We start from the raw sequence: 10,940 nt of genomic DNA, 5'->3' as shown, positions 1-10,940 counted from the left end.
CCCCTCCCCACTTCTCCCCACCTCCTCCCTCCCCCCCACTCCCTCCCCTCGCCCCCCACCTCCTCCCCCCACACCCTCCCACCTCCTCCCTCCCCCCCACTCCCTCCCCTCGCCCCCACCTCCTCCCCCCCACACCCTCCCACCTCCTCCCTTCCCCCCCACCCACCTCCCACTCTCCCTCTCCTCCCTCCCTCCCCTCGCCCCCACCTCCTCCCCCCCACACCCACCCCACCTCCTCCCTCCCCCCCACTCCCTCCCCTCGCCCCCACCTCCTCCCCCCCACACCCCCCCACCTCCTCCCCCCCACACCCACCCCACATCCTCCCTCCCCCCCACTCCCTCCCCTCGCCCCCACCTCCTCCCCCCCACACCCCCCCACCTCCTCCCTCCCCCCCACCCACCTCCCACACTCTCCCTCTCCTCCCTCCCTCCTCCTCTCCCCCACACACTGCTCCCCCGTCCAGTACCTGGGAATGTCTGCGACTTGCCCATTTTCCCCAGGGTTCTCTCGATGATTTGTCGCCCACGGTGCAGCGAGGAGAGAAAGGCGGCTTCACCCTCGTTTATTGTGTCCATGATCTGGAGAGAGGAACAGAATCGTGACACAGCGAGGGACTGACTCCCCGAGGGCCCCACTCCCTCCCTCTCTTTCTCTCCTCCACCCTACCCTCCCTTCGCCACCTCCCCCCTTGCCCCACCCTCCCCTCTCCTGACCTCTAGCCCACCCCACCTCCACCCTCCTGCCCCCTCCATGTCTCCCCTCCCACCTCCAATCCTCTCCCTTGACTCCCACCTCCACCCGCCCCCAATCCCCTCTCCTCACTCGACTCCCACTCCTCGGCCCAGCCCCCAATCCCCTCCCTCGACTACCACCCCTGCTCCCAATCCCCTCTCCCTCGCTCCCCTCCCAGGCCCCCTCACCTGACTCGTGTCCCGCTTCAGTTCTGGGTAGGCATCTCCCTGTAAAAGGAGCAAGCTCAGCGTTAGACTGACCCTCTGCTCCCGGATCCATCCCGAGGTCCGCGCCCCACTCCCGGATCCATCCCGGGGTCCGCGCCCCACTCCCGGATCCATCCCGGACCCCGCTCCCGGATCCATCCCCGCTCCCGCTTCTGTATCCAACCCGGGGTCCAGTCAGACCCAAACAGGACAAGAAAACAGTGGGGTCTCCCGCCTGCAATGTCTGGGAGATTGACAATCCAACGTTAATCAACAGTCCGCATCGACCAGCCCTGCTCTGGTACTGAGCCAACCTCCATGATCCAACAACAGTACGCAGACGATGCATGAGAGCATGGGCCTTACACTCAACATCCGTAAGACAAAGGCCCTCTACAACCTGCCCCCGCCACAGAGCACTGCCCCATGATTATCAAAATCCACGACGAGGCTGTGACAATGCGGACCATTTTCCATACCTCGGGAAGCCTGTCAACAAGGGCAGACAATGACGACGAGGTCCAACAGCCCTCCAGTGAGCCAGTGCAGCCTTTGGTCGCCTGAGGAAGAGAGTGTTTGCAGACCAGGACCTCAAACCCAGCACCAAGCTCATGGTCTACACAGCAGTGGTGATATCCTCACTCCGACATGCTTCAGAGACATGGACTAAGTACATCAGGCACCTCAAAACACTGGAGAAGTACCACCAACGCTGCCTCCGCAAAATCCTGCACATCCATTGGCAGGACAGACGCACCAACATCAGTGTCCTCGCTCAGGACAACATCCCCAGCATTGAGGCACTGACCACACTCGACCAGATCCGTTGGGCGGACCACATTGTCCGCATGCCTGACACGAGACTCACAAAGCAAGCGCTCTACTCGGAACTCCGACACAGCAACCGAGCCCCAGGTGGGCAGAGGAAACGTTACAAGGACACCCTCAAAACCTCCCTGATAAAATGCTCCATCCCCACCGACACCTGGGAGTCCCTGGCCAAAGACCGCCCTAGGTGGAGGTAGAGCATCCGGGAGGGCGCTGAGCACCTCGACTCACTTTGCCGAGATCAAGCTGAAGCGGAAGGAGCGTGCGGCAACCCAGACTCCCCACTTACCTGTCCCTTCAACCACCGTCTGCCCCACCTGTGACAGACTGTAGGTCCCACACTGGACTCTTCAGTCACCGGAGAACTCACTTTTAGTGGAGAAGGTCATCCTCAACTTCAAGGGACTGCCTATGATGATGATACTGATCCAGATTCCTTCATCCCCCGGGCCAGCTGCACTGGGGGCAGGCTGGGGGGGGCCGGGCCCGACGCAACCAGGGTTCTGTGACCCTTTAACATGAGACATCAGGACCATCGCCCCCGCGCCCCCGCCCCCCCGCCCCCACTTTGCACAATTCTCACCAGAATCTCCACGACGGTCGGCACCAAACCTGCCAGGAAGCCGGGCGGTGCCCGCAGAACCTCGGCACCAAACCTCACCGCTCGACGGAGAATCCGGCGCAACACCAGCCTGCGGACCACAATCAGCCAATGGGTCAGGATCGGGGAGGGGCACGTAAACCCGAGCAAGGGGAGGGGCACGTAAACCCGAGCAAGGGGGGGCACGTAAACCCGAGCAAGGGGGGGGGGGCACGTAAACCCGAGCAAGGGGGGGCACGTAAACCCGAGCAAGGGGGGGCACGTAAACCCGAGCAAGGGGGGGCACGTAAACCCGAGCAAGGGGGGGGCACGTAAACCCGAGCAAGGGGGGGGCACGTAAACCCGAGCAAGGGGGGGCACGTAAACCCGAGCAAGGGGAGGGTAAACCCGAGCAAGGGGGGGCACGTAAACCCGAGCAAGGGGGGGCACGTAAACCCGAGCAAGGGGAGGCACGTAAACCCGAGCAAGGGGGGGGGCACGTAAACCCGAGCAAGGGGGGGGGCACGTAAACCTGAGCAAGTGGGGGAGGGGCACGTAAACCCGAGCAAGGGGGGGGAGGGGCACGTAAACCCGAGCAAGGGGAGGGGCACGTAAACCCGAGCAAGGGGAGGGGCACGTAAACCCGAGCAAGGGGGGGGGCACGTAAACCCGAGCAAGGGGGGGGGCACGTAAACCCGAGCAAGGGGAGGGTAAACCCAAGCAAGGGGAGGGGCAGGTAAACCCGAGCAAGGGGAGGGGCACGTAAACCCGAGCAAGGGGAGGGGCAGGTAAACCCGAGCAAGGGGAGGGTAAACCCGAGCAAGGGGGGGGGCACGTAAACCCGAGCAAGGGGGGGGTAAACCCGAGCAAGGGGAGGGGCACGTAAACCCGAGCAAGGGGAGGGGCAGGTAAACCCGAGCAAGGGGAGGGTAAACCCGAGCAAGGGGAGGGGCACGTAAACCCGAGCAAGGGGGGGGGCACGTAAACCCGAGCAAGGGGGGGGGCACGTAAACCTGAGCAAGTGGGGGAGGGGCACGTAAACCCGAGCAAGGGGGGGGAGGGGCACGTAAACCCGAGCAAGGGGAGGGGCACGTAAACCCGAGCAAGGGGAGGGGCACGTAAACCCGAGCAAGGGGGGGGGCACGTAAACCCGAGCAAGGGGGGGGGCACGTAAACCCGAGCAAGGGGAGGGTAAACCCAAGCAAGGGGAGGGGCAGGTAAACCCGAGCAAGGGGAGGGGCACGTAAACCCGAGCAAGGGGAGGGGCAGGTAAACCCGAGCAAGGGGAGGGTAAACCCGAGCAAGTGGGGGGGCACGTAAACCCGAGCAAGGGGGGGGTAAACCCGAGCAAGGGGAGGGGCACGTAAACCCGAGCAAGGGGAGGGGCAGGTAAACCCGAGCAAGGGGAGGGTAAACCCGAGCAAGGGGAGGGGCACGTAAACCCGAGCAAGGGGGGGGGCACGTAAACCCGAGCAAGGGGAGGGTAAACCCGAGCAAGGGGAGGGGCAGGTAAACCCGAGCAAGTGGAGGGGCAGGTAAACCCGAGCAAGTGGAGGGGCAGGTAAACCCGAGCAAGGGGGGGGGCAGGTAAACCCGAGCAAGGGGAGGGGCAGGTAAACCCGAGCAAGGGGAGGGGCAGGTAAACCCGAGCAAGGGGAGGGGCACGTAAACCCGAGCAAGGGGAGGGTAAACCCGAGCAAGGGGGGGGGGCAGGTAAACCCGAGCAAGGGGAGGGGCACGTAAACCCGAGCAAGGGGAGGGGCACGTAAACCCGAGCAAGGGGGGGGGCACGTAAACCCGAGCAAGGGGGGGGGCACGTAAACCCGAGCAAGGGGGGGGGCACGTAAACCCGAGCAAGGGGAGGGGCAGGTAAACCCGAGCAAGGGGAGGGGCAGGTAAACCCGAGCAAGGGGAGGGGCACGTAAACCCGAGCAAGGGGAGGGGCAGGTAAACCCGAGCAAGGGGAGGGGCACGTAAACCCGAGCAAGGGGAGGGGCACGTAAACCCGAGCAAGGGGGGGGCACGTAAACCCGAGCAAGGGGGGGGGCACTTAAACCCGAGCAAGGGGGGGGGCACGTAAACCCGAGCAAGGGGAGGGGCACGTAAACCCGAGCAAGGGGGGGGGCACGTAAACCCGAGCAAGGGGGGGCACGTAAACCCGAGCAAGGGGAGGGTAAACCCGAGCAAGGGGGGGCACGTAAACCCGAGCAAGGGGGGGAACGTAAACCCGAGCAAGGGGAGGCACGTAAAACCGAGCAAGGGGGGGGGCACGTAAACCCGAGCAAGGGGGGGGGCACGTAAACCTGAGCAAGTGGGGGAGGGGCACGTAAACCCGAGCAAGGGGAGGGGCACGTAAACCCGAGCAAGGGGAGGGGCACGTAAACCCGAGCAAGGGGGGGGCACGTAAACCCGAGCAAGGGGGGGGGGGCACGTAAACCCGAGCAAGGGGAGGGTAAACCCGAGCAAGGGGAGGGGCAGGTAAACCCGAGCAAGGGGAGGGGCACGTAAACCCGAGCAAGGGGAGGGGCAGGTAAACCCGAGCAAGGGGAGGGTAAACCCGAGCAAGGGGGGGGGCACGTAAACCCGAGCAAGGGGGGGGTAAACCCGAGCAAGGGGAGGGGCACGTAAACCCGAGCAAGGGGAGGGGCAGGTAAACCCGAGCAAGGGGAGGGTAAACCCGAGCAAGGGGAGGGGCACGTAAACCCGAGCAAGGGGGGGGGGCACGTAAACCCGAGCAAGGGGAGGGTAAACCCGAGCAAGGGGAGGGGCAGGTAAACCCGAGCAAGTGGAGGGGCAGGTAAACCCGAGCAAGGGGGGGGGCAGGTAAACCCGAGCAAGGGGGGGGGCAGGTAAACCCGAGCAAGGGGAGGGGCACGTAAACCCGAGCAAGGGGGGGGGGCACGTAAACCCGAGCAAGGGGAGGGTAAACCCGAGCAAGGGGAGGGGCAGGTAAACCCGAGCAAGTGGAGGGGCAGGTAAACCCGAGCAAGGGGGGGGGCAGGTAAACCCGAGCAAGGGGAGGGGCAGGTAAACCCGAGCAAGGGGAGGGGCACGTAAACCCGAGCAAGGGGAGGGTAAACCCGAGCAAGGGGGGGGGCAGGTAAACCCGAGCAAGGGGAGGGGCACGTAAACCCGAGCAAGGGGAGGGGCACGTAAACCCGAGCAAGGGGAGGGGCACGTAAACCCGAGCAAGGGGGGGGGCACGTAAACCCGAGCAAGGGGAGGGGCAGGTAAACCCGAGCAAGGGGAGGGGCAGGTAAACCCGAGCAAGGGGAGGGGCACGTAAACCCGAGCAAGGGGAGGGGCACGTAAACCCGAGCAAGGGGAGGGGCACGTAAACCCGAGCAAGGGGAGGGGCACGTAAACCCGAGCAAGGGGGGGGCACGTAAACCCGAGCAAGGGGGGGGGCACTTAAACCCGAGCAAGGGGGGGGGCACGTAAACCCGAGCAAGGGGAGGGGCACGTAAACCCGAGCAAGGGGAGGGGCACGTAAACCCGAGCAAGGGGGGGGTAAACCCGAGCAAGGGGGGGGCACGCAAACCTGAGCAAGGGGGGGGTAAACCCGAGCAAGGGGAGGGGCACGTAAACCCGAGCAAGGGGAGGGTAAACCCGAGCAAGGGGGGGGCACGCAAACCCGAGCAAGGGGGGGGTAAACCCGAGCAAGGGGAGGGGCACGCAAACCCGAGCAAGGGGGGGGTAAACCCGAGTAAAGGGGGGGCACGTAAACCCGAGCAAGGGGAGGGGCAGGTAAACCCGAGCAAGGGGGGGGTAAACCCGAGCAAGGGGGGGGTAAACCCAAGCAAGGGGGGGGTAAACCCAAGCAAGGGGAGGGGGACGTAAACCCGAGCAAGGGGAGGGGCATGTAAACCCGAGCAAGGGGGGGGCACGTAAACCCGAGCAAGGGGGGGGGCACTTAAACCCGAGCAAGGGGGGGGGCACGTAAACCCGAGCAAGGGGAGGGGCACGTAAACCCGAGCAAGGGGAGGGGCACGTAAACCCGAGCAAGGGGAGGGGCACGTAAACCCGAGCAAGGGGGGGGTAAACCCGAGCAAGGGGGGGGCACGCGAACCCGAGCAAGGGGGGGGTAAACCCGAGCAAGGGGAGGGGCACGTAAACCCGAGCAAGGGGAGGGTAAACCCGAGCAAGGGGGGGGCACGCAAACCCGAGCAAGGGGGGGGGTAAACCCGAGCAAGGGGAGGGGCACGCAAACCCGAGCAAGGCGTGGGTAAACCCGAGTAAAGGGGGGGCACGTAAAACCGAGCAAGGGGAGGGGCAGGTAAACCCGAGCAAGGGGGGGGTAAACCCGAGCAAGGGGGGGGTAAACCCGAGTAAAGGGGGGGCACGTAAAACCGAGCAAGGGGAGGGGCAGGTAAACCCGAGCAAGGGGGGGGTAAACCCGAGCAAGGGGGGGGTAAACCCAAGCAAGGGGGGGGTAAACCCAAGCAAGGGGGGGGGGACGTAAACCCGAGCAAGGGGAGGGGGGGGCGGGTAAACCCGAGCAAGGGGGGGGGGGGCGGGTAAACCCGAGCAAGGGGGGGGGGGCGGGTAAACCCGAGCATGGGGGGGGCACATAAACCCGAGCAAGGGGAGGGTAAACCCGAGCATGGGGGGGGCACATAAACCCGAGCAAGGGGGGGGGCAGGTAAACCCGAGCAAGGGGGGGGGGGGGGGGCACATAAACCCTTGCAAGGGGGGGGCAGGTAAACCCGAGCAAGGGGGGGGGGGGGGGGGCAGGTAAACCCGAGCAAGGGGGGGGGGGGGGGGGCAGGTAAACCCGAGCAAGGGGGGGGGGGGCAGGTAAACCCGAGCAAGGGGGGAGGGTAAACCCGAGCAAGGGGGGGGCACATAAACCCGAGCAAGGAGAGGGTAAACCCGAGCAGGGGGGGGGGCACGTAAACCCGAGCAAGGGGGGGGGCAGGTAAACCCGAGCAAGGGGGGGGCAGGTAAACCAGAGCAAGGGGGGGGCAGGTAAACCAGAGCAAGGGGGGGGGGGGGGCACGTAAACCCGAGCAAGGGGAGGGGCAGGTAAACCCGAGCAAGGGGGGGGGCAGGTAAACCCGAGCAAGGGGAGGGGCAGGTAAACCCGAGCAAGGGGAGGGGCAGGTAAACCCGAGCAAGAGGGGGGGCAGGTAAACCCGAGCAAGGGGAGGGGCACGTAAATCCGAGCAAGGGGGGGGGTCACGTAAACCCGAGCAAGGGGGGGGGCAAACCCGAGCAAGGGGGGGCACGTAAACCCGAGCAAGGGGGGGGGCACGTAAACCCGAGCAAGGGGGGGGGGCACGTAAACCCGAGCAAGGGGGGGGGCACGTAAACCCGAGCAAGGGTGGGGCACGTAAACCCGAGCGGGGGGGGTAAACCTGAGCAGTGGGGGGTAAACCTGAGCAAGGGGGGGGGGGTAAACCCGAGCAGGGGGGGGTAAACCCGAGCAAGGGGTGGGCAGGTAAACCCGAGCAAGGGGGGGGCACGTAAACCCGAGCAAGGGGGGGGCACGTAAACCCGAGCAAGGGGGGGGCACGTAAACCCGAGCAAGGGGGGGGCACGTAAACCCGAGCAAGGGGGGGGCACGTAAACCCGAGCAAGGGGGGGGCACGTAAACCCGAGCAAGGGGGGGGCACGTAAACCCGAGCAAGGGGGGGGGCAGGTAAACCCGAGCAAGGGGGGGGGGGGCAGGTAAACCCGAGCAAGGGGGGGGGTAAACCCGAGCAAGGGGGGGGCACGTAAACCCGAGCAAGGGGGGGGGGGGTGGGGCACGTAAACCCAAGCAAGGGGAGGGTAAACCCGAGCAGGGGGGGGCAGGTAAACCCGAGCAAGGGGGGGGCAGGTAAACCAGAGCAAGGGGAGGGGCACGTAAACCCGAGCAAGGGGAGGGGCACGTAAACCCGAGCAAAGGGAGGGGCACGTAAACCCGAGCAAGGGGAGGGGCACGTAAACCCGAGCAAGGGGCGGGGCAGGTAAACCCGAGCAAGGGGAGGGGCACGTAAACCCGAGCAAGGGGAGGGGCACGTAAACCCGAGCAAGGGGAGGGGCACGTAAACCCGAGCAAGGGGAGGGGCACGTAAACCCGAGCAAGGGGAGGGGCAGGTAAACCCGAGCAAGGGGAGGGGCACGTAAACCCGAGCAAGGGGAGGGGCACGTAAACCCGAGCAAGGGGCGGGGCAGGTAAACCCGAGCAAGGGGAGGGGCACGTAAACCCGAGCAAGGGGAGGGGCACGTAAACCCGAGCAAGGGGAGGGGCACGTAAACCCGAGCAAGGGGAGGGGCAGGTAAACCCGAGCAAGGGGGGGGGGGCCACGTAAACCCGAGCAAAGGGGGGGGGACGTAAACCCGAGCAAGGGGGGGGTAAACCCGAGCAAGGGGTGGGCAGGTAAATCAGAGCAAGGGGGGGGTAAACCTGAGCGAGGGGGGGGTAAACCCGAGCAAGGGGGGAGCACGTAAACCCGAGCAAGGGGAGGGTAAACCCGAGCAAGGGGTGGGCAGGTAAACCCGAGCAAGGGGGGGGGCAGGTAAACCCGAGCAAGGGGAGGGGCAGGTAAACCCGAGCAAGGGGAGGGGCAGGTAAACCCGAGCAAGGGGAGGGGCAGGTAAACCCGAGCAAGGGGAGGGGGCCACGTAAACCCGAGCAAGGGGGGGGGCAGGTAAACCCGAGCAAGGGGGGGGCAGGTAAACCCGAGCAAGGGGAGGGTAAACCCGAGCAAGGGGTGGGCAGGTAAACCCGAGCAAGGGGAGGGCAGGTAAACCCGAGCAAGGGGAGGGGCAGGTAAACCCGAGCAAGGGGTGGGCAGGTAAACCCGAGCAAGGGGAGGGCAGGTAAACCCGAGCAAGGGGAGGGCAGGTAAACCCGAGCAAGGGGGGGGCAGGTAAACCCGAGCAAGGGGGGGGGGGGCTGGTAAACCCGAGCAAGGGGAGGGGCAGGTAAACCCGAGCAAGGGGTGGGCAGGTAAACCCGAGCAAGGGGAGGGCAGGTAAACCCGAGCAAGGGGAGGGCAGGTAAACCCGAGCAAGGGGAGGGGCAGGTAAACCCGAGCAAGGGGTGGGCAGGTAAACCCGAGCAAGGGGAGGGCAGGTAAACCCGAGCAAGGGGAGGGCAGGTAAACCCGAGCAAGGGGGGGGCAGGTAAACCCGAGCAAGGGGGGGGGGGGCTGGTAAACCCGAGCAAGGGGAGGGGCAGGTAAACCCGAGCAAGGGGAGGGCAGGTAAACCCGAGCAAGGGGGGGGCAGGTAAACCCGAGCAAGGGGGGGGGGGGCAGGTAAACCCGAGCAAGGGGAGGGGCAGGTAAACCCGAGCAAGGGGAGGGTAAACCCGAGCAAGGGGTGGGCAGGTAAACCCGAGCAAGGGGAGGGGCAGGTAAACCCGAGCAAGGGGAGGGGCACGTAAACCCGAGCAAGGGGAGGGGCAGGTAAACCCGAGCAAGGGGAGGGGCAGGTAAACCCGAGCAAGGGGAGAGGCAGGTAAACCCGAGCAAGGGGGGGGGGGGCAGGTAAACCCGAGCAAGGGGTGGGCAGGTAAACCCGAGCAAGGGGAGGGGAGGTAAACCCGAGCAAGGGGAGGGGCAGGTAAACCCGAGCAAGGGGAGGGGCAGGTAAACCCGAGCAAGGGGAGGGGCAGGTAAACCCGAGCAAGGGGGGGGGGGGCAGGTAAACCCGAGCAAGGGGAGGGGCAGGTAAACCCGAGCAAGGGGGGGGGCAGGTAAACCCGAGCAAGGGGAGGGGCAGGTAAACCCGAGCAAGGGGAGGGGGGACGTAAACCCGAGCAAGGGGAGGGGCAGGTAAACCCGAGCAAGAGGAGGGGCAGGTAAACCCGAGCAAGGGGAGGGGCAGGTAAACCCGAGCAAGGGGGGGGGGCACGTAAACCCGAGCAAGGGGAGGGGCAGGTAAACCCGAGCAAGGGGGGGGGGCACGTAAACCCGAGCAAGGGGAGGGGCACGTAAACCCGAGCAAGGGGAGGGGCAGGTAAACCCGAGCAAGGGGAGGGGCACGTAAACCCGAGCAAGGGGAGGGTAAACCCGAGCAAGGGGGGGGTCACGTAAACCCGAGCAAGAGGGGGGTCACGTAAACCCGAGCAAAGGGGGGGGGACGTAAACCCGAGCAAGGGGGGGGGGCACGTAAACCCGAGCAAGGGGAGGGGCACGTAAACCCGAGCAAGGGGAGGGGGGACGTAAACCCGAGCAAGGGGAGGGGCACGTAAACCCGAGCAAGGGGAGGGGGGACGTAAACCCGAGCAAGGGGAGTGCCTTCACCCGCACGCTGCTGCCATCTCACCCCGCCCCACCCCGCGACACTTGCGACCCCCACCGCCGCCCTGCGACCCCCCCGCCCGGCAGCCCCACAACCACCCCAACCCGTAGCCCCCTCACCCCACGCAATAGCCCCTCGCCCCAATGCCCCCTGCTCCTCTCCGCAACCGTACCCTGCAATCTTGCCCCACGACACTGACCATCCGATACCTGCCCCGCACACTGACACCCAACACTGACCGTCCGATACCTGCCCGGCACACTGACACCCAACACTGACCGTCCGATACCTGCCCGGCACACCGACACCCAACACTGACCGTCCGATACCTGCCCGGCACACAGACACCCAACACTGA

The 10,940-nt window shown here is 65.5% G+C and overlaps 1 protein-coding gene across 1 annotated transcript in view; it reads right to left on the bottom strand.

Annotated features, from left to right (window-relative positions):
• Positions 1–467: 467 nt before the first annotated feature.
• LOC139244120 (alanine--tRNA ligase, mitochondrial-like) overlaps positions 468–10,940 on the bottom strand; it is a gene marked incomplete at both ends in the record, with an annotated part of 35,741 nt that continues 25,268 nt past the window's right edge. The window contains 3 exon segments of the mRNA XM_070870992.1: positions 468–579; positions 922–960; positions 2,351–2,459. Coding sequence (XP_070727093.1) covers positions 468–579; positions 922–960; positions 2,351–2,459 — 260 coding nt within the window.

Source organism: Pristiophorus japonicus, unplaced genomic scaffold (genome assembly GCF_044704955.1).
Source record: "Pristiophorus japonicus isolate sPriJap1 unplaced genomic scaffold, sPriJap1.hap1 HAP1_SCAFFOLD_2040, whole genome shotgun sequence".
Classification (NCBI taxonomy): domain Eukaryota; kingdom Metazoa; phylum Chordata; class Chondrichthyes; family Pristiophoridae; genus Pristiophorus; species Pristiophorus japonicus.
This window is presented reverse-complemented; position numbering and strand designations above follow the sequence as displayed.